General features: G+C 40.8%; 1 protein-coding gene and 2 long non-coding RNA genes across 6 annotated transcripts; all 3 read left to right on the top strand.

The window, feature by feature from the left end:
* Positions 1-16: 16 nt before the first annotated feature.
* On the top strand, positions 17-6766 carry LOC149596205 (uncharacterized). Its single transcript, XM_089861311.1, has one exon. It carries the CDS (start codon positions 504-506, stop codon positions 6720-6722), a length of 6219 nt encoding a protein of 2072 aa, XP_089717437.1. The 5' UTR covers positions 17-503; the 3' UTR covers positions 6723-6766.
* A 603-nt stretch (positions 6767-7369) lies between these two features.
* On the top strand, positions 7370-8441 carry LOC149596206 (uncharacterized). Its single transcript, XR_016379335.1, has 3 exons — positions 7370-7874; positions 7954-8027; positions 8095-8441. It is a non-coding gene; the product is annotated as an uncharacterized LOC149596206 (long non-coding RNA).
* Positions 8442-18133: 9692 nt separating this feature from the next.
* Positions 18134-20506, top strand: LOC149596207 (uncharacterized). Of its 4 annotated transcripts, none has more exons than XR_016379332.1 (4): positions 18134-18372; positions 18437-18740; positions 18899-19011; positions 19196-19329. It is a non-coding gene; the product is annotated as an uncharacterized LOC149596207 (long non-coding RNA). The 4 variants fall into 4 exon arrangements; XR_016379333.1 differs by having other exon boundaries at positions 19229-19329; XR_016379334.1 differs by lacking the exon at positions 19196-19329 and adding an exon at positions 20434-20506 and having other exon boundaries at positions 18437-19011.
* The last annotated feature ends 2943 nt before the right edge of the window (positions 20507-23449 follow it).

The following is a 23449-nucleotide window of genomic DNA, read 5'->3' on the forward strand; positions in this document are numbered from 1 at the left end:
CTGGCAGCCCTGAACTAGGGAAATTTTGGTCCAAAAAGGGAAATTTTAAGGGTTAGAAAGGGAAATTTCATTTGTCCCACCTGGCATCACTGCTTTGAATTTCCTTTACTCTGGTTCTCTTGCGAACTCTGTGTTTAACGGCTGTGGAAGATTTCTTCTGCTTTTTGTGAATGCTAATTGAAAACTTATTGTTCGAAATAAGTATTTGTTTTGAATTTTGTTACCATAGTTCTCATTTTTTTTTATTAGGCCTATTAATTTACCACTAATTATAGTTTATTTTCAGAATTAATTTCAAGTAAGTATTTATTTCAACGGGTAGTTTTGTTTTCTATCATTGTCATATTTTATTATTTGTTAGGCCTATTTACGCGTAAACCAAGATTGTTTTCAGGATATCGAACAAGTTATGAACTAAGTTAGGACATTTTCAACGGTGTGAAATCAAAATTGACCTTGTGCCGTTTTACTCGGCTGTTATACAAATACGAGAGAGTTCAGAAATGGCATCTAATGTGAAAGAAACAGCAGCGGAAAAGATGAGAAGGCTACGTTTGAATCCAGAATTCAGAGAAAGAGAAAAAAATCAAAGACGAGAGAGATATGCGGCAAAAAAGAAGCTAGAGAGGCAGTTGGTGTTAGAATCTCCTGCTAGTCAGGGCCCTTCTACCAGTGAAAGCTCTTTAACTCTGCAGAACCCATCAACTAGTCAAAGTTCTTCAACTCTGCAGAACCCATCAACTAGTCAAAGTTCTTCAACTCTGCCGGACCCATCGACTAGTCAGAGTTCTTCAACTCTGCCGGACCCATCAACTAGTCAGAGTTCTTCAACTCTGCCGGACCCATCGACTAGTCAGAGTTCTTCAACTCTGCCGGACCCATCGACTAGTCAGAGTTCTTCAACTCTGCCGGACCCATCGACTAGTCAGAGTTCTTTAACTCAGCAGGACCCATCAACTAGTGTGGGCTTTACTTGTCAGGACCCATCAGCTGGTCAGCATCCTTTAGCTTCAGTTGTGGATCAGAAAACTAATAACATGCAAAATTATCTTTTGAAACGGAGACAAAAGCGAGCAGATTCTAATTATGCTCAATCTGAGTTAGAAACGGATAATCTTTCTAGGAAGAAAAGAAGAGGAAATATGGATTATGCTAAGGCGGAAATCCAGAGAGATAATTCTACAAGGCAAATTAGGCGTGAAAATTCTGTGTACCGTGAAGCCGAAAACCAGAGAGATATTTTGTCAAGAATTGATCGGCGTCAAGATCCCAACTATAGAGAAGCTGAAATGCAGAGGGACAACGCTACAAGGCAGATTAGAAGACTTGATGAAAATTATGCTGAATTCGAGCTTATGACAGAGTATGCTAGGAGAACCGTTAGGAGACAACACTCACAATATTTCGAAAACGCCTATCTGCAAAATATATCATATGGTCCAGATTATAAATGCGAATGCTGTTCTGGACTATTTTTCCGTACTTCTGTTAAAAAAACAGAGTCGGTGAAATACTTGTCAGTTGAAGGAGTACATGAGAGAGTGCTTCCGTCACATATTTTGTTGTGTGGTTCTTGCCACAGCTACGTTTCTAGAAGGAAAGTACCACCACTCTCCAGAGAAAACGGCTATTTTTTTCCTGATTTGCCCATGGAGTTGAAAGATCTTACAGAACTTGAATGTAGAATGATTTCTCCGCGATTACCGTTTATGCAAATAAGAAAACTAGGAGTTGATCAGCAAAGAGGCATTCGCGGTAATGTCGTAAATGTACCAGTTTCAATCGACTCTTCTGTTTCAATTCTGCCCAGAGGCCCCACTGACACTCAAGTTATTCAAATTAAACTCATGAGGAAGAAGGAATATCAACACCACTATATGTTTGAAACAGTTCGTCCCAGAAAAATACTGGATGCTTTAAAGATTCTAATAACAACTCCTTTGTATTTGAAACATGAAGTTACAGTTCCAGATGAAGTGGCTTTGGAGTTCAGCGAATCTAATAGTGTAAATTTCGTATCGAATGAGGAAGATATGCCAACTGAAGTAGAGCACACGCCCCCTGTTGGTACAGATCAACTAAATAATTTCGTATCGAATGAGGAAGATATGCCAACTGAAGTGGAGCACACGCCCCCTGTTGGTACAGATCAACCAAGTAATTTTGCTGTAGAACCTCAACAAGCACCTGACAGCGACCAGGAATGGGACGAAATTGATGAAGAAACAGCATTGAACAATGGCAACAGTGATACCCTTTTGCTTTCATCTGAAGATCTAATTACGCCCCAGATTGAGAGTATTGCTTATGCTCCTGGAGAAGGGCAGACACCACAATCAATTCTTTATGATGAGGACTCCGAATACCTTTCTTTCCCGAGTATTTACGCTGGCCAAGCTTTGAAGCTACCACCTAAGGCAACGTACACACAGCAAATAAAATGGGAGTTCAGATGCAGCGATAGGCGTTGTGCCTCTAGTATTCCAAAAATATTTTATTCCTATGTTAAATTAGTATCGTCAAAACTACGGAGCGCTACTAATATTTGCATGAGAAAAACCAAGTCCAAGGCTGGCCAAGCATACACAGCGGGAGCATTAACAGCGCCTGGAAGTTTGGATTCTTTGGTGAAACACGATGATGGTTACAAAGTTTTGGAAAGCGTCAGATCTTCCCCTGGCTATTTACAACAGCGTGAGAAAGATCTTCTGGCTATGGTTCGCCAACTTGGTAATCCTACGTGGTTCCTCACGCTGAGTGCCGCTGAGACGAAATGGGAAGAGCTTTTGGGGTCCTTGTGCGTCATTGCCGGGCACCCTCGAGAAACTGCGAAAGAATATGTAAAAACCTTGGGATTTATGGAGAGAGCTAAGCTTATCAACGAGGACCCTGTCACCTGCAGCCGATATTTTGATTATCGTTTGAGAGAATTTTTCAAGTTTCTGCGAAGCAAGGAGTCACCGATTGGAATCATTGATGATTACTACATTAGAATAGAGTTCCAAATGAGGGGATCACCACACGCCCATATTCTACTATGGAATAAAAACGCCCCACAATTGAGAACCGATAACTCCAATCTAGAAGAGGTTATCATATTCATTGATTCCAACATTACCTGCTCGAAAGGGGATGGAAGTGAAAAATGGAACAACTTGGTCCAGCTGCAAACTCACAAGCATTCCAAAACCTGTCGTAAGAAGAACGATAGTGGACAGTCATCGTGTCGTTTTGGCATACCTTTTCCGCCAATGGGAAGAACCCTTATTTACGACCCTTCTAAGCGTGATGAAAACGAAAACGTTGAAGAGGTTGAAGCCTTAAGCAAATTGGTGCGAAATGCTATCGAGAATTTGAAAGTCGAAACTGCACCGGAAACATTTGAAGAATTTTTGGAAACGCTGAACATAACGGAAGAGCAATATATTGCAGCTATAACTTATCCAATTAGAAGGCTCACTGTCCTTCTGAAAAGGTCGCCGCAGGAAATAAGAATTAATCCATACAACAAGAAGATTTTGGAGTTATGGAACGCTAATATGGATCTTCAATACGTCCTAGACCCGTACGCCTGCCTCATGTATATAGTTTCCTACATCGGCAAAGCCCAAAAGGGGATGTCACAGCTCTTGAGGGAGGCAATCAAGGAAGCGAAAAATAAAGGCAGTGGTATAAAAGAGAGATTAAAAGTTATTGCTAATAAGTTTATTCATTGTGAAGAAATTAGCGCCCAAGAATGCTGTTACATACTACTTTCCATTCCAATTTGCCGGAGCAGTCGTGCTCATATTTTCATAAACACTTCACCCCCTGAAGAAAGGGTACACATTTTGAAAAGACCATCTGAATTGGAATTATTGCCTGATGATAGTACTAACGTTTTTTCTGATGGAATCATCGAGCACTACATTGTGAGGCCCGATGAACTGGAAAATCTCAGTCTAGCCGCTTTCGCCTCATGGTATGAGTTTTCCCGAACCAAACGCAATAGGAGAACCCAAAATTTGAACGAAGATGAAGACCAAGAAATTGAAACGACTAATGTGGAAACGTCTCTTGAGCTGAAAGATTCTTCAGGATACGTCAGGAAAAGGATGCAGGCTAAAGTAATCAGATTCAAAAAGTACAGTATGGTGAAAGATCTCAAAAACTACTGTCGAGTGGAAATTATGTTATTTTTACCTTGGCGTTGTGAGGAAACCGAATTGCTAGAAGCTAACGTAGAAGAAATTTATGAAGCCCATAAGCAGGAAATATCTGAAGCTAGAAGGGAATTTATAAGTGAAGTTGATGACTTGGATCTGGACCAAATGATTCAAGAAGTAAGAGAAAACCAACACTCAAATGACGTTCAAAATATTCAACCTATGATTGAACATCAAAACGAGCGTGATAGAAGTTTCACATTGGATGACCCGGAATTTTTTGTCAACTCTCTTCAAGAAGCCGTTTGTGACGTAACTTCTGATATTCAACAGTCTAGCGCTGCCGACTTCACTCCAACAATTACTCTTGTCAACAATGAAGAATATTACAGCATGCTTCGAAAACTAAATTTAAAGCAGCGAGAAATTTTCTGCTACGTACTAAATCATTTCAAAACATCTCAAGAAGAACCTCTGAGGATTCTGATAACAGGCGGTGCTGGTGTTGGGAAAAGTCTCTTGATTCAAGCCATTTTTGAAGCCGTATCCAGGCATGAAAAGAATAAACCCGGTGCCGATCCATCACGATTATCTGTTCTAAGAACGGCATTCACCGGGAAAGCGGCTTTTAATATTGATGGTGTCACTCTTCACTCTGCCTTTAACTTGCCAACAAATCAATTTTCTGGCAAGATGAATCCTTTGGACAACGACACTTTGAACAGAAAAAGATGTTCACTTTTAGGCCTGAAACTTCTGATAATAGATGAAATATCTATGTGTGGAGCCAAAATCTTCAATTATATTAATGTAAGAGCCCAACAAATCTTCGGATCTCCAAAGCATTTTGGTGGTATTTCAGTTGTTCTCGTGGGAGACTTCAACCAGTTACCCCCTGTTGGGGATAATTACACATTTATGCCCTTAAAAGAAAAGAACAACCCCTATGCGGCCCTAATTGGAAGTCCACTGTGGGAGGAATTTAAGTTGTATGAGCTTGATGAAATTATGAGACAGAAAGATGACAAAATATTCGCTATGGCTTTAAATCGAATGTCCATGGGAGAGATGACACCCGCCGACGTTGACTTGTTTAGAAGCCTGGAAACATCTATTTCAAGGCCCCTACCTATGGAAGCCCTTCATTTGTTTGCAACAAATGATGAAGTAAATGCGTTCAATGAATCAAAGTTATGTTCACGGAATGCTGAAAAGATATGCTCTGTCGCATTTGACTCGGCTACGGGTGACGCTAGCAATGAAATCAAAACAAGAATTCTTGAAGCCGTAAAAACCTTGAAACCCCAAGAAACCAGCGGTTTACCAAGAGAATTAACCCTAATGGTTGGTATCAGGTACATGATCACCAATAATTTGAACACCGCCGATGGTCTAGTAAATGGTGCAACTGGAAGGTTAAGAAAAATACAGTATGGTCAAAATCAAAAAGGTGAACAAGTCCCCGTTCGAGTTTGGATTGAATTTAACGATAACAAGACTGGAAAAGAGACTAGAGCCCAGTCTCAAGGATTAATGATAGCCAATAATATTAATGAATTATGGACGCCTGTTGAGAAGGTTGTCAGAAGTTTCACTAGACGTTCAGGACAAAAAAACATCTACGTTTCAAGAAAGCAGTATCCTCTAGTAATTGCCGAAGCTATTACTGTACACAAGAGCCAAGGAGACACCTATTCCGAAGTAGTTGTTCATCTTAATCAAAAGCGAAAGATGAAAAGGCCTCAGTTATACGTCGCTTGTAGTAGAGCCAAAACTTCAAACGGTTTGTTCATCGTGGGAAAGTTCACGGCGCCTAACCCAGTGGTTAAAAGTAAAGACTCTGTTGCCTTAGAGATGGAGCGACTTCGAAAAGATTGCCCGTTGATGCTACCTATTTTGGATCAAAAAACGTCTATTTATGTGCATAACGTACAGTCTTTAAACTGTCATTTACAAGATGTAACCTCGGATCTCAAGATAATGGAATCGGATATGATATTTCTTGTGGAAACCTGGGCCAAAGAAACTGACAATTTTAAAATTCCTGGATTTTCGGAGCTAAATGGTATATGCCTTCCTCGTCAGTCTCGACGAAAACCATATGGAGTATCAGCTTATATCAAAGAAACTGTAACTCACACCAGAATTCGTATGTACACTTCCGAACCAACAACAACCTCTCATATTGAATGCTTGTGGCTGGATGGATCGTTAAATGATTTACGCCTTTCTGTACTAGCAGTTTACTCTTCCCCAGCTTGCAACATTCGCGACATAATATATGGTATTGGGAAATGCGTGGCGGAATATTATGATGAAGATATTCCCAGCGTCATTGTTGGTGACTTCAACATTAACCTTCTTGAGACATCATCTCTTGAAACCAAGAAGCTAATCGATTTCTTCTCTGATAATGGGTTTCAACTTTTACAAGGTCTTAACTTGAAGCAATCAACTGATGGTGGTACTCAACTGGATTTAGCATTTGGCGATGAGAAATTTTCCACCATTTTCAGCGCTAGTTATCGAGAATGTTACTATTCTTATCATAAAGGAATATGTTTACAGTTTAAATAACCTAGAATCTAAGACATCATCTGACTTCTCAAACCAATTTTTCAAATTTTCAATGATGAGCATTGTTCCGGATGAAACTAGAAGATCAACATTGATCTCGATGAAGCTACAAGATCAACAGTTGTCTGGATAAAACTACAGGTCAACAGTTGTCTGGATGAAACTACAGGTCAATGGTAGGCTTGGGAACCTAGTTAAAGAAAACCATATTAGGCTTGGAATCCTAGTTAAAGAAACCCATATTAGGCTTGGGATCCTAGTTAAAGAAACCCAAATTAGGCTTGTCGCCCTAGAGAAAGATGCTCTCACTCGCAATAAAACATGATCTAATGTTATAATCATATTTTTTTAAGTAATTAACAGAATTCCAGATGAATCTACAAGTGCTACTTGAAACTTCAAGATCTGCAGTAACAAGATGAAACTTCAAGATCTACATTAACAAGATGAAACTTCAACTACAAGGTCAATGGTGGGCTTGGGAACCTAGAGTAAGAAACCCAAATAAGGCTTGGGATCCTCGAGAAAGACACCCATATTAGGTTTAGGATCCTAAAAAATTAAGCCCACATATATGCTACAAGATGAAAGGTAGCCCAAATCGAAGTACATGATCTACAATGTCCAGATTGAGCTACCTACAACTGTCAAGATCAACAGTGGGCTTGGGATCCCAGAAAAAGATACCCCTATTAGGCTTGGGAACCTAGAGTAAGAGACCCATATAAGGCTTGGGATCCTTGAGAAAGACACCCATATTAGGTTTAGGATCCTACAAAATGAAGTCCACATATATGCTACAAGTTGAACGGTACTATGGTAGCCCAAATAGAACTACTTGATCTACAATGTCCAGATTGAGCTACCTACAACTGTCAAGATCAACAGTGGGCTTGAGAACCCAGAAAAAGATACCCCTATTAGGCTTGGGATCCTTGAGGGAGACACCCATATAAGGCTTGGGATCCTTGACAAAGACACCCATATAAGGCTTGGGACCCTTGGCAAAGACACCCATATAAGGCTTGGGATCCTTGAGAAAGACACCCATTTACGTTTCAGATAATAGGATAAAAGAGGCCCTCCATATAAGCTGCAACAACAACATTAATCCAGATAAAACTAAGAAATCAGCACTGTTTCGAGATTGAAGTAAGTAAAACTACGAGGTCAAAAATACATTATACTTGTAATAGAGCCAACACTGCAAATTAATCTTTTTGTAAATAAGGGAATCAAGGCCCCCCAACGAGGGAAGCATTTCCAAACTGTACAACTACTAATTTTTCAATTTAATTTCAATTAGTAAGAAAGTAATCTAACAATTTTGATAAAGAAAGAAACCTACTAATGTATGATTCTTACTCATTAGACAGGCTATTTGTTTTCTCTGGTATCAAATTTCAGACAACATGACTGGGGGCTAATTCTAGGCAATGGTTGTATATTGGTATAATAGTACAAACATTGAATAATTTTAGCCATCAGTCATATATTATGCTACAAATGCTACTTTTGCATTAAGAAAAAGTCAAGAATTTGTTCATTGGACAGAAATTTGTTACTAATTTCATTAAACTGTAAACCAAAATCATACTAGATTGATTTTCTCATAATCGGAGTATTATTTTATATTTAAATTAACAAAACCAGGTTCCAGTTCACTCACAGAACAGATTTTGTTAATTACTTATTTAATTAAACTGTAAACCAAATTCTTACTAGATTGGTTTTATTCATAATCGGAATGCTATTTTATAAACGATGGGAAAAAAACCGGAAAATTTTAAATTTGCCGGGGTCATAATTCTACTCACTAGAGGGCGCGCAAAAGTGTAATCTGGCCGGGGCCATCTTGTTTTCTAAGTTTCCTTACATGACAAGTGCTAACACGTGGGGTGGCGTAGCGGTTAGCACTTTCGCCTCGCAGCAAGAGGATCCCAGGTTCGATCCCGGACTGTGGCACCGGGTGAAAATCTGGGAACAAATCCTTCTGCGTAGAGTTTGCAAGTTCTCTCCCCGCTTGGTAAAAGGAGTTTTCCTCCGCGGTCTAACCCGGTTTCTCCTTTCTATCAAAACTTGCAGAGGTTAACGGTAATGGGTGTGACCCAAAATCCCCCCAGCCAAAATCCCCCCGGACAAAATCCCCCCAAATCATAAGTAACGGACAAAATCCCCCCAATGTAGGACAAAATCCCCCCAAATCATTATAACAAGACAAAATCCCCCCAAATCATTATAACAAGACAAAATCCCCCCAAATCATTATAACAAGACAAAATCCCCCCAAATCATTATAACAAGACAAAATCCCCCCAAATCATTATAACAAGACAAAATCCCCCCAAATAATTAAAACAAGACAAAATCCCTCCAAATGATATTTAACGGTTAGGTTTGGTTAGGATAGGTTAGGTTTGGTTAGGATAGGTTAGGTTTGGTTAGGATAGGTTAGGTTTGGTTAGGATAGGTTAGGTTAGGTTAGTAATATTTTATAAATCATTTAACAATGTTACGCCTTTTCCAAAATTTTGATGTTTAGCTTCATTGACTTCTCAAATAATATGCCTTTTCCAAATCATTACTGTTATGTTAGGTTAGGTTTGGTTAAGTTAGGTTAGTAATATTTTAAAAATCATTTAACAATGTTACGCCTTTTCCAAAACGTTACTGTTATGTTAGGTTAGGTTTGGTGAGGCTAGTAATATTTTATAAATCATTTAACAATGTTACGCCTTTTCTAAAATATTGATGTTTAGCTTCATTGACTTCCCCAATAATATGCCTTTTCCAAAACATTACTGTTATGTTAGGTTAGGTTAGGTTTGGTTAAGTTAGGTTAGTAATATTTTATAAATCATTTAACAACGTTACGCCTTTTCCAAAATATTGATGTTATGCTTCATTGGGTTCTCGGTACAATTTCGGTATGAGTGAATAAGGTCAAAAATCATTTTAGAGCAAAATCAAGCGCACCATTCGATAGAGCGTAAAATTTAGATCTAAAATGGCCGCCGCTTTTTTCAAATTTCCAAAAATAAAAAAGTCTTATCCCCCATAAGAATTGCCACCTTTTCCAAAATATTGATGTTTAACGTTAGGGTTCATTTTCACTTAAGAGGCCAAATAGGTTAGGTTAGGTTAGGTTAGGTTTAGTTAGGTTTGGTTAGGTCAGGTTAGGTTAGGTTAGGTTAGGTTGGAAAAGGTGCCAAATTATTGGCCCTCTGATGTTTTCCACACTGTTTTTGACCTTGTTCACCTATACTGCAAAAAATGTTTTTGGTTTTTTTTTTTGGAAATTTGAAAAAAGCGGGGAATATTTTAGATCTAAATTTTACGCTCTATCGAATGGTGTGCTTGATTTTGCTCTAAAATGATTTTTGACCTCATAACGAAATCCTACCGACTTCTCAAATAATATTTTATAAATCATTTAACAATGTTAGGCCTTTTCCAAAATATAAATGTTTAGCATCATTGACTTATCAAATAATATGCCTTTTCCAAAACATTACTGTTATGTTAGGTTAGTAGTATTTTACAAATCATTTAACAATGTTACGCCTTTTCCAAAACGTTACTGTTATGTTAGGTTAGGTTTGGTTAGGCTAGTAATATTTTATAAATCATTTAACAATGTTACGTCTTGTTATAATTATTAGGGGGGATTTTGTCTTGTTATAATGATTTGGGGGGATTTTGTCCTGTTATAATGATTTGGGGGGATTTTGTCTTGTTATATTGATTTGGGGGGATTTTGTCTTGTTATAATGATTTGGGGGGATTTTGTCCTACATTGGGGGGATTTTGTCCGTTACTTATGATTTGGGGGGATTTTGGCCGGGGGGATTTTGGCTGGGGGGATTTTGGTATACAATCAACGGTAATAGTTAGTATAGGGCGCTGTAGGTTAGCTGTGGCATAGGGGCTAGCCACCACCCCCCTATGCATTGTAAAGGGACCCACCTGTAAACCAGCCACAGGCTTAGTGTGGATATCCCTTCATAGACAAAAGCTTATATTATTATTATTATTATTATTATTATTATTATTATTTCCGAAAGCGTATTTGTCGAAATTCAACTAGCTTCCCGTCGTTCGTTAATTCTTGGTACTACATATTTTCCCCCCAGCCTATCCGACCTAGAGTATAAACAGTACACTAACCAATTATTAACAGACATTGACCCTTCCGAGACCAATGTTATCTTACTTGGCGATTTTAATTTATCGGGCGTCGATTGCACGCTTTGTAGCAGTCAGGGCTGCTCTTCCCTCATTAGATCTAAAGCTGCACCCATTTTTGATTTATGCTTTACTCTTAATTTGACCCAAGTTAACATTCCTTCTAGCACAGTTAATCTCTTAGATTTGTGCATAACTAATATTAATGGTTTATTAGTTGAACCCCTCGATGACCCATTTGTTGATATTGATAAGTTTCACCCGCCTTTCTCTGTTACACTTACCGTTGACCTTGGCCCTGAGTCTCCACCTCGGGGTTCTGCCTTTGCTTACGCTAAAGGGGACTACCATCTCCTTTATACTACCCTTCGCGATTATGATTGGACAGACGTTCTTACTTCCACAAATGTTGATTACTGTGTCGATATTATTACCAATCGTCTCGTTGACACCATGAATCTGGCAATCCCTAAAAAACCTAAGCACGGCAAATCGCAATATCCCCATTGGTACTCTTCTGATCTTAGACTGACTCTCAGAAGAAAGCGGTACTTCTTTAGGAAAATGAAGCGTACTGGTGCGATCGCTGATGGTATTGAATTTCGTAGACTTCGTGCTACTGCTCGACGACTTCTCGCTCGTGGTCGTGCCGTTATGCTCAAGTCGACGTGCCAAGATGCTCTTTCGCATCCAAAGAAATTTTGGAAATTTTTCAAGGGCAACCTTCGGGATAGGACCCATTCCCTTGCTTTAAAACGGGGCAAGGAATTGGTCTCTGATCCTCACACGCTTGCGGAACTTTTCAGGACCCATTTTTCAGCTATTGCTGTCGATAATACGAACCCTGCCGACACTTACACATTTGATGCCTCTCACTTAGTTACGCACCCTTACTCTAATCAGACCATATCACTCGCTGACATACACCAGGTAATCATTAAACTTCCGGCTAAGTTCTCAACAGGGGTCGATGGTGTTCCCCCTTTTGTCATCAAGGGTTGCGGGGATATCCTCCTACCTCTGTTGGAACATATTTTTAATTTATCACTTTCAATTGGCATTTTCCCTTCCCTTTGGAAGCAGGCTGTTGTGGTACCCGTATTTAAATCTGGTGCCGCTTGTGACTCTAAGAATTACCGCCCGATCTCATTATTGTGTGCCCTAGCTAAGGTTTTTGATAAGGTGATGTATACCCACGTCCAGCGTTGGTTTACCATGTTCCCTAATGACTGCCAGCGTGGTTTTGTCCCTAGCAAATGCGTGGACACAAATCACGCTGCTTTCATGAACCTCGTCGCCCCTGTCGTTGAGACTCGCGGTCAAGTCGACGTGATTTACTTGGACCTTGCTAAAGCGTTTGACAGAGTTCCTCATAGATTTTTACGGGATAAATTATTTACTTATGGCATGAGCGGAGTACTTTTGGATTGGATCTGTAATTATTTACACAGTCGTACAAATGTTATCAAGTGCAATGGTTCTATGACTTCGGTATCATATCCCGTCAATTGTGGAGTCCCACAGGGTTCGTCCCTCGGGCCTCTACTTTTTAACATATATTTGTATGATCTTCAGTTCAAAGTTATCCACTCCAACCTGCTTCAATTTGCCGATGATAACAAAATTTTTAAAATAGTCGATTCAGACCATGATAGATTGCTTTTGCAAAGGGATATCGACGCTGTGACACAGTGGTGTGTTCATAATAATATACCGATCAATCCATTAAAATCAGTTCATGTTACCTACACTCGACGCATAAGTAGAGCAATACCCACTCATTATGTTATTGATAATTCTGTCATACCTATCAAAGATAAGACCAAAGATCTCTTGGTGTTATCTTTGATTCTAATCTTCTTTTTACTGACCATTTCCATGGAGTTGTAAATAGATGTAGGCGCACCCTCGGTGTAGCCCTAAAAATTACCCGTAAACTTGGCTCTCTTGTACATTTCCGACTTTTATACAAGCCTTGTACGTTCACGTGCCGTATATGGATGGGTTGCTTGGACTTCAAGGTCAAAGTTCTTCTAATAATTAATAAAAATGTCTTCGTGGACAAAGACTAGAAAAAGTGAATGATAAGAGAACAAAGTGGAATGACCGAAGTGACAGATATTAAACTTTTTCAGTTTAAAGACATGATTATAAAACATCAATTAAAAAGAAATACTTATCTTCGTTTTTTTCACCAAAATTACATTTGCATTGTTTTCGAAAGACCGATTATTCATTCTATATATCCTTTTGGTATTAACAGTTTTCGAATGAAAAGGATTAGAATAAATATCCGAGTATGGATATGGTATTTTTAAAGGTTCCTCTTTTCGAACTTAAGAGAAAACGTTGTTTAAAACGACTAAATGCAACCGAAGTTAGAAATTTTATCTTTCATCATGATTTACATTTTAAACGTCGCTTTACCCTTACAAAAATCTTCTTAAGAGTTCTTAAGGAATTTCTTTGGAACCCTACGGAGCCCTTGGGATCATTTTCTAAAGAAACTATTTCCAAAGACTTCCTTGGAATTTCCTAAAGAATTCTTGAGATAAATTTCCAAAGAATGTCTTGGGATTATTTTCCAAAGAAATTTTTTAAGAATTCTAAAGTTAAATTTCCAAAGAATGTCTTGGGATTATTTTCCAAAGACATTCTTTAGGAATTCTAAAGATAAATTTCCAAAGAATGTCTTGGGTTTATTTTCCAAAGAAATTCTTTAGGAATTCTAAAGATAAATTTCCAAAGAATGTATAAGGTTTATTTTCTAAAGAAATTCTTTAGGAATTCTAGAGATAAATTTCCAAAGAATGTCTTGGGATTATTTTCTAAAGAAATCTTTAGGAATTCTAGAGATATATTTCTTAAGAATGTCTTGGGATTATTTTCTAAAGAAATTCTTTAGAAATTCTAAAGATAAATCTCCAAAGAATGTATAAGGTTTATTTTCTAAAGAAATTCCTAAGTAATTCTAGAGATAAATTTCCTAAGAATGTCTTGGGATTATTTTTCCAAAGAAATTCTTAAGGAATTTTAGAGATAAATTTCCTAAGAATGTCTAGGGATTATTTTCTAAAGGAATTCTTTAGGAACTCTAGAGCTAAATTTCCAAAGAAGATCTAGGGTTTATTTTCCAAAGAAATTCGTTTGGAATTCAAGAGATATATTTCCAAAGAAGGTCTAGGGTTTATTTTCCAACGAAATTAGTTAAGAATTTTAGAGATGAATTTCAAAGGGCCAGATATATTGCAATTATGCTTTACGTATAATTATCTCAAAATATTTTTACCCAAATTGTTTAGCTAAAGTTTTCCTTAACTTAATGGTTAAAAAATTTAAAAACTAGAGGTGTGCGGTTAACCGTTTCAATTGAATAATTCGATCGAATACCGAACCGAATAATTCGATTCGGTATTCGATAAGCCCATTTTCACTATTCGATTCGAATATCGAATACCGAACTGACTATTCGGTTAAAGTTCGACTACCATAAATTTAGGTCCTTGGCTCTAGAGAGACCCACCTTATTTAAAAAAATTTCATCCAATTTTATTTGTCTCCCATCAAAAACTACCAGCAAGTGCATAGGAAAATTTTAAGAAATACTTGACCACCAATGAGGAGGGGTATTTTGAAATTTAGGAGCTTCTAATGTTCTTCTCCTTACTTTGTATTGACTATTGGCGAATATTAGGGTTACTACCCGATTAACCGCGAATAGTTGGCCTAGTATTCGCGAATATTAGGGTTAAATATTCGCGGTTACTAGGCTTAACTATTCGCGATTAATCGGGAAGGAAAAAAATTACCAAGGCCCAACTATTCGGTATTCGATTTGGAATAAACTATTCGATTCGGTATTTGATAAGGAAAATTTTTTGGTATTCGATAACCGGTTCGATACCCAAAAAGTGGTATTCGCACACCCCTATTAAAAACGTTGACGAAGACTTGTTCCGTAGCTAAGGCTCAGCATGTGCTGAAATGAAATGTTATATTTACATATTTTTTCTTTTTTTTGCCTTTAATAATCCGTGAGGTGTTTATTTAAAGGATAAAATAGATTAAAAGTAAAGTAAGAGTAATTAAAATCGTTGTTTAGATTTACATGGAATCTAAGCTGGCAGTCGGAATTGTTGCTTAATTCTCTTATGGCATGTTTCATCTTTATTTCGAGCGTAATTAGAGTCCAAAATAAATATTTTTTTAGAAATATTGTAGAGATAATTAGGTTAAACGCGTTTCTGGTACTCAAAAAAACTCTCAATGAATATACATCATTAAATTTAACAACAACGTATGGATCTACTGCTTGGCCATTAAAGCCTCCAAAACCCACTTAGTACCCTATACAATTGCACAAGGTTTAAACTTTCCGCCGTTTACGGATGTTTAAAAGTCTGACTTTATAAGCAATTTCACACTGCATGCGAGAATTTCCCTCGCTGTAAGGGGTGTAATTCACCATATAAGAACTGTACTCCCAGTATTGGGATATGGTTCTGCATGTGAGAGCTATCCTCGTTTCTAGGGACTAAATTAATTTACCCCATAACCTTCTCTATATGTTCCCCAAGAAAATAACATAGATATTTCCAAAGACATTTCCAAGTAAATTCCCAACACATTTCCCAAGTAAATTCCGAAGATATTTCTCAAGAAAATTCCAAAGATATTTCCCAAGGAAATTCCAAAGATATTTCCCAAGGAAATTCCAAAGATATTTCCCAAGGAAATTCCTAAGACATTTTCCAAAGAAATTCCAAAGACATTTCCCAAGGAAATTACGAGGAGCTGTTCAACAGTGTCTTTAAGGGTCAGAGTTACTGGACTAATTTTAACACTATTAAAGGGGCTTTTCACTCTCGGAATTCTTTGTTCCATCATCCATGTCGCTGTACTACAATTATAACAGAAGTGAATATTTTGAAGGAAGGATATTTTTTCCTGAGATATAAATAGGTTGCATTACGGTTTGTTTTCGATAGAATAGAATGCCTAATAAGAAGTGGAGTATGGCTTTAATATCGACCATCTTGTTATATATAGAAGCATAAGTTCATATGAGTTTCATACGTTTGCCAATGGTTACTGAGAGCTTGTCATGAAGTGAAACGTCATAGATTCTCGTAAAGCGACGCCTCGTGAGGCGCTGTGAAAGGCTTAGTATAGACTTTATAGAAAGATGGACGGCAAAACCGATTGTTGTCAATTCTCGTGTCGTTTTCGAACTACCTCTCAGTAAGTCTCTAGCATCACGTGTTAGGTCATACTTATGGAACATATCTCATAAACTTATGATAGAAGCCATTGTTTGATCCATACATTTTGTGAAAAATGAGGTCACTGGCAAGTTATGCGCGGTAACGCGAGAAGATGTTTCTTATTGGATATTGGCTTGTCTTAGATATACAACAAATGGTAAAATTCCATTTCGAAGAAATTCGAAACCTTTTAAAACTATATTGAAATATTTGGAAAACTCCACAAAGAGTTTTCAGAAAAGAGGTTTTTGTGTCTTATTGAGCTTTCACGTGAAATATTTGTGATTTAAAAATTATTGTATTTACTGAAAATATAACATAAACGGAAAATAGATACATTGCAAAGGTTTGTGTATCATTTCAAAGACTTTGTGTAATTGTATCACCATTGTTTGGCTCTCGAAGTTGAAGACGCAAGCTGGATGGCGCGCTTAATTCCCCCCCTTGCTTTGCTACTCAGCCTTTCTTTTCGCTTGCGCGACCACCAGCTTGGGTCCTCAACAGTGCGTTGTATCACACCTCCTCGGTGGTGAGAGCTGGTCAACCACTGCGTTTTGTGGGCTGAGTTGATACGCGCCCTTCCCAAGTCAAGGTGTGCTGGTACCGTGCTGAGGGCTGTGTGGTACCGGGGAAGTTAATCTACGGTATCTCGAACGGTCCCCTCGGGGCACCAGGCGAAACCTCGTTGTAATTAGCCTTCCACCCGGGTTGAGGACTACCGGGTGGTGACCTTTTACTTCCCTCATTACTCGTGGGATCTCTATGGATTCTCTAAAAACTAAAACTAAAAACAAACCTGGGCATGGAGCCGGTTCTACCGGTACCCAGCCTTCTCTCAGGGAAGGAGGCAACTCCCAACCTGCTTCTGGGCGTGATGCTGCCTCTGGCAGCAACCACCCGCAATCGGCGGAAGGCCAAAAGTCACCTCCTGCTCCTCAATCGGGTTCTACCAGGTTGAGTGAGGCTAATAGGAGGCGCAAGGCCAACCGCCGAAGAAAACAATCCCAAAAAGATGGCCAGAACTCTGCACTGGGTGCAGGAGATACGGGCCGAGATGGGACTCCTGTACCTTCGGGTGCTGGGAGTAACGTCTTAGGTACGGACTCTACGCCTGGTGCAAGAGAAGCTACCATCCTTTCTGGAAAGAGAGCTAGGGCTGAGGACCCTGATCCCTCGCCTAGCTTACAAGCTGCGGCGTCAAAGAAGACCAAGTCTTACTGCGACGTCGCTAGTATTGTCAAGATGGCCATTGTTAAAGATGGCTATCCGACCAATGCAGTCACGGAGGAGGACGTTGTTCCCATCCAGGCCGCTATACTTGACGCACTGGACGCTGAGCTTTCTTCGGGAAGCTCGCTGCCGCGTCCTCTCAATTTCCACATCATGGCTGGGGCCATGATCTATTCTTGTGGGGATTCTGCGACCGGCGATTGGCTCGTGAAGGTGCTACACCATAATGAGCGTGCCATAGGGGGAACACGGCTTTCAGTCATGAAGGCCAGTGAACTCCCGAAGCCGTTCAAGGTGTCCTTCCGGACCAAGGACCGTCGCACCACTGATCCGGCGGCTCTTCTCCGGCGATTGAAGGCCTACAACGGTAGGTTTCTGACCGACTGTTGGCGGTGCCTGAAGTCGTTAGATTAGAAGAGCACCAGACGCTGGATCTTCTTAATTGATGGCTCCTCCATGGAGGCCATCAAGGAGGCCGGCTTTGAGGGTCTTACTGGCGTGGATGTCGGGACTTTTAAAGTCCTGAATGCGCCTAAGGACCCTCTCCAGAATGCCCTTGAGGCTTCGGAAGAAGAAGGCAACACTGCAGCCAGCGTGAGTGGGGAGCTGGCAGCAAATATTGCTGGCATTAATTTAGAGCCATCCCTTCCAGATAGCTCAGACATAGACCTCGGGACAGAGTCCGACTTTTTGAAGGACTCTGATACCGAGGGGACCCACGCTCCAGTCACTAGGATGGAGTTAGGGGCCGAGGGTGCTGCTGGTGGAGGCGTGGGAGATACCGGTCTTGGATCGGGACTCCGCGCTACCGCCAAGCAGTAGCCGGGGCCGCCTCTCTTCCTGCGATATGAGCATCAAGGTGATCCAGATCAACCTGCATCACTGCAAAGCAGCCTCGGCAGTTTTATGCCGGAGGTTTGCCTTAGAGGGCCTGGATGTGGCCCTCATTCAGGAACCTTGGATTCATAATGGTAAAATCCTTGGTTTAAAGAACGCAGGTAATATCTCTTATGACTTTACCTCACCCAACCCCAGGGCGTGTGTTCTGACCAGGAAGGGTCTTGATATCCTTCCGCTTCCGAACTACCTCACTAGGGATACTGCTGTGATTAAGGTAATGCCCTCCTCTTTTGGAGAGGCAACTGGCCTTACCATGGCGTCCGCTTACTTTCCCCATGATGCAACGGGTTCCCCTCCACCACAGGAGGTTGTCGCTCTTGTCGACCGCTGTGAGAGGCAGGGGGACAGGCTCATTTTGGGCTGTGATGCCAATGCCCACCATGTCACGTGGGGCAGCAGTGACTGCAACAGACGTGGTGATGAACTGCTTGAATATCTGGTCGGTACGAACCTGCATATTCTCAACAGGCACAATGAGCCAACCTTCGTTACTTCTAACAGATAGGAGGTCATTGATGTCACCCTGGCCACAGACAATATCAGTCTGTCGGTTTCCAACTGGCATGTGTCTAATGAACCGTCTCTTTCGGACCATAGGCACATCTGCTTCTCGGTTGCGGTCAAGTCAACTTCGGTTAAGACGGAACTGCGTAACCCCCGTCGGACCGACTGGTCCGGCTACAGGGAGGAACTTCGCCTCCTTCTCAGAGGTAATGCTCCAAAGCTTTCCTCGGTGCTGGAATTTGATTCGGCAGTTGATCTCATGCAACAAGCCATTATCGATTCCTACCACCACAACTGTCCAGCGAAGCTTGCCAGCCGGCCAAGGCTCGTTCCTTGGTGGAATACGGAACTTGGCAAGCTTCGCAAGCTCACTCGGAAACTCTTTAATAGGGCTAAGAGGACTGGGGACTGGACTATTTATAGACAGACCCTCAATAAGTATAATAAAGCCATCCGGGAGGCCAAGAGGAACTCCTGGAGGGACTTTTGCGGTAGCATCTCTGATGCCCCCGCTACTGCCAAAATCATGAAGATCCTGGCTCATGATAATACTCACCAGCTCAGCACCATCAAGGTGGCAGATGGTGAGTTTAACAAGTCAGGGACTGATACCCTTAAGCATATGCTTAAGGTACACTTCCCGGACTCCAAGGCCTTTGACCTCACAGGCACCGGCGCTCCCCCCGTGCACTTTCGGAGAGCGCACAGGGCGGACTGGGGCATCGCCAATAAGGTAGTTACATACTCTAGACTTCAGTGGGCTGTAAACTCGTTTCAGCCCTACAAGTCCCCTGGCCCAGATGGCGTCTTTCCCGCCCTCCTCCAGGAAGGCATAGACGCCATTGGCCCTTATCTGTGCAGGATATTTAGAGCCTGCATTGCTCTGGCGCATATTCCAGATGTCTGGAAGCGCTCGAAGGTTATCTTTATTCCCAAACCTGGGAAGACGAGCTATCTTGAGGCTAAGGCATTCAGACCTATCTGTCTTACCTCTTTCTTCCTAAAGACTTTAGAGAAATTGGTGGACAGGTATCTGCGGGATGGTGTTCTTTCCCACACACCCCTGTCCACTTTTCAGTTTGCCTATCAGAAAGGCAAGTCCACAGAGACGGCGCTTCATGGCATTTTGAACTGCCTTGACAAGGCCATCGAGTTCAAGGAGATGTCTTTGGCCATTTTCCTTGATATTGAGGGTGCCTTTGATAGGGTCTCTAGTGAATTCATCCTTCGCGCTGCGGAGCGGTTTGGTATTGACGACACTTTGTGTCGTTGGATAAAATCCATGCTCATGTATCGCAGGGTGACGGCGTCTCTTCTCGGGGAAACCTTGGAGATCTCCACCGACCGTGGCTGTCCTCAGGGAGGGGTTCTTTCCCCTCTTCTTTGGTGCCTGGTGGTGGATGAGCTGCTGGATCGACTCGGGGAGAGGGGATGTCACTGTTTTGGCTATGCGGATGACATCGCAGTAATTGTTACAGGGAGGTTCCCTACAACTATCGCTGCACTGATGAAATCTGTCTTGCATGATGTTGAGGATTGGTGTAGGGGTGTTAACCTAACCGTCAATCCCAACAAGACTGTCCTTATACCGTTTACTCGGAAAAGGACTAATGACCTTCTTTGGACAGGTTTTAAAGAAGTCCTCCGAGGTCAAATACCTTGGCGTGACTTTCGATGCCAAGCTTACTTGGAAGTCCCACCTTGATCTGAGTATCAAGAAGGCCAAAATTTTATTTTGGCGTTTAAGAAGTTCAGTCAGCAAGTCCTGGGGCTAAAGCCCTAGCGCTGTAAACTGGATTTATACCAGGATCATCAGGCCAGTGGTCTCCTATGGAGCTCTTGTCTGGTGGCCCAGGGTTCGCCTTAAAACAGCCCAAGATGAACTACGCAAGCTTCAAAGGCTGGCGTGCATCGGTATCACGGGGTCCATGAGAACAGCCCCCACAGCTTCTCTGGAAATCCTTCTCAATATGCTTCCTCTTCACCTTTTTATTGAGGAGGAAGCTATTATGGGAGCCTGTAGGTTCAACAACCTCGGCTGGTGGAAGCCCAAGCATTGGGACTTCAGTCACACCAAGCTTTTCATTGAGTACAGCAGTACTGAGCCATCACTCGTGATGGTCTCAGATAAGTCTGTTATATCATACCACTTCGACAAGCCCTTCAGCGTGCACTTTCCCAGTCGCGCTGATTGGGAGACAACCCCAGTCCTCGGGACTGGGGGGAGTCCGTCTGGTTCACGGACTCTGGAGTTGGTGCCGGGGTCTACTGCTTGACCAAGAAGTTTGGTTTTTACGAGAGCCTTGGCAACTATGCCAGCGTTTTCCAGGCGGAAATCATGACCATTTGTTTATGCGCGGATTTCTGCAACAAGAAAAACTATCGCGGACGGACGATTCAGATCTATTCGGATAGTCAGGCCGCCCTCAAGGCGCTGAATCAGTGCCTTGTCGATTCCAGACTGGTGCTCAGCTGTCTGGATCTGCTGGGTTCTTTGGCTGCCCGCAACAAGGTTCAATTGCTGTGGGTGCCAGGGCACTGCGGATACCTGGGCAATGAGAGGGCTGATATGTATGCCAAAAGGGGGGCTGAGGCGAAGTTCTTCGGACCAGAGCCTGCGGTTCCCATCCCCCATGGCATCATTCGCCATAGGATTCACTGCCGGATGTCTGCACTTCAACTGCAGCTCTGGCTTGAAATGGATGGATAGAGACAGGCCAAGGAGTTTGTCCCGGGTCCTTCTATCACTAGGGCTAAGGAACTGCTTGCCCTCACCAAAAACAAAATTAGGCTGGTCACCAGTCTCCTCACTGGACACTGCCGGCTGAATAGACACCTGCACTTATTGGGCATCGTTGATGACCCACTCTGTAGGTTCTGCCGGGAGGTAGAGGAAACCTCCTCCCATATCCTCTGTAGCTGCGACTACCTCGCGGCCATGAGGTTCGAGCATTTCGACATGCATACTATGGAACCTCACCAGTTCTCTACTGTCTCGGCCAATCGGATTCTCCGATTCATCGAGGCGACAGGACTCTTCGTAGTCTGACAAGCTCGGGGCGCACAATATACCCTTGGTATCGGTGCTCGGCGCGGCGACGCGCCACCCCCTTCAACAATAGCAATAGCATCACCATTGTTTGTCATATTAATTTTAAAGCGCAGTTACAATTCAATGGAAACTATTAAAGTTTAATCCAATTATATTAGCCGATCAACAATTGTAAATATTCACAAGACCATCGATACTTTAATCATAAACATATTATTAAAATTAATTGAACTTTTTAACTTAATGTTTTCGATTCGTATTTTAGAATTGTAGTTTAAAATTAAATAAATGTTGAAATAGATATATTGGATGGTGTTAACCTTAATCGAAATATTAACGAGGATAGATAATTGTTTTAAGCATTTTATACGAATTAAGATCTAAAACTAACTATAAATATCAAGGAACAAGAAAAGCACTTTTGAGTGATAATTCATTATTTTAAGCACTTTACATTTTTCAATACGATTAACTGGATTTTGATACTAGCCGATCATTAGTTGCAAATATTAACACGTACATCACAATTGTAAACTAAACATTTTATTAAAATTAATTTAACCTGCGATAGCCCGTACAAACATTTATGGCTGCATTTCGACTTAAAAGTAGATTATTCAGAATCTGCAAAATATTGCAAATATACTGGAATATTCTGGAATAAACATGAAAAAGCGTCAACGTTAGACAAAATTTAGATGCATTCCAGAGAGCACTGGAGAGCATTTTAGAAGTTTTGCAGGAAAAAATACCTGCTGCTGGCAAACTCAGTACAGCAAATATAAATACAAAATACAGCTACTCTAGAGTCATGAAATAGCTACATTACAGCTGGAAAGCAGAGATGAGACAGAAATTCCCGTAACAAATCAGGTTGCTTGTATAGCTCACTAAAGGTACCTTTCAGATATTTTGTATGCATGTTACAGTCAGAAAAGATAAATCTTCCGAATTGGGGAATAAAATGGGCTCCGGAGCGAATTTATAGTTTACTTAAACAAGAAAACAAAACAACCTAATTTTGGTTTTCTCCCTTTCAATTAAAAGTTTAATATTCTTCAAAAAAAATCTTTTGGTTTTCTCCGTTTCAATTTAGAATTTTATAGTCTTCTATGCTTTAATTAGTGTTTTTTTTGTTTTTAGCCATATCGTAGTATACGATAGGCTCTTAGTTTGACCCGAGTCGTCGTCGTAGTAGTAGTAGTAGTAGTGGCCGGGGTTGTCGCTTCGTTATCGTCAGATTTTAGCTTAAAAGGAACTTTATATTACCACAACCCACCCATAGGGTTTACTGGGCTCGGTTAGAGATTTAATTTTAATTAAAATTTTTTCAGGTCAGACCCGGGAATCGAACCCGGGTCGCTGACGCAATAGGCAGACATTCTACCAACTGAACCATAGAGACTTGAGAGAAACTGCGAGTTTTTTATTATTGATTCTTATCTCTAAAATGTCGGGGTGATGTGGGGTGGGGTACCTCTTAATCTGTGGGGTCGGAAACTTTTGAATTTTTATCTGTGGGGTCGGATACTTATGAATTTGTATGTTTGGGGTTTTTATATTTATTTTCTTTTTATGTATGTACATTCTAC

This window comes from Phalangium opilio, unplaced genomic scaffold (assembly GCF_054372755.1).
Source record: "Phalangium opilio isolate 3A_F unplaced genomic scaffold, DU_Popi_V2 ptg000390l_1, whole genome shotgun sequence".
Lineage (NCBI taxonomy): Eukaryota > Metazoa > Arthropoda > Arachnida > Opiliones > Phalangiidae > Phalangium > Phalangium opilio.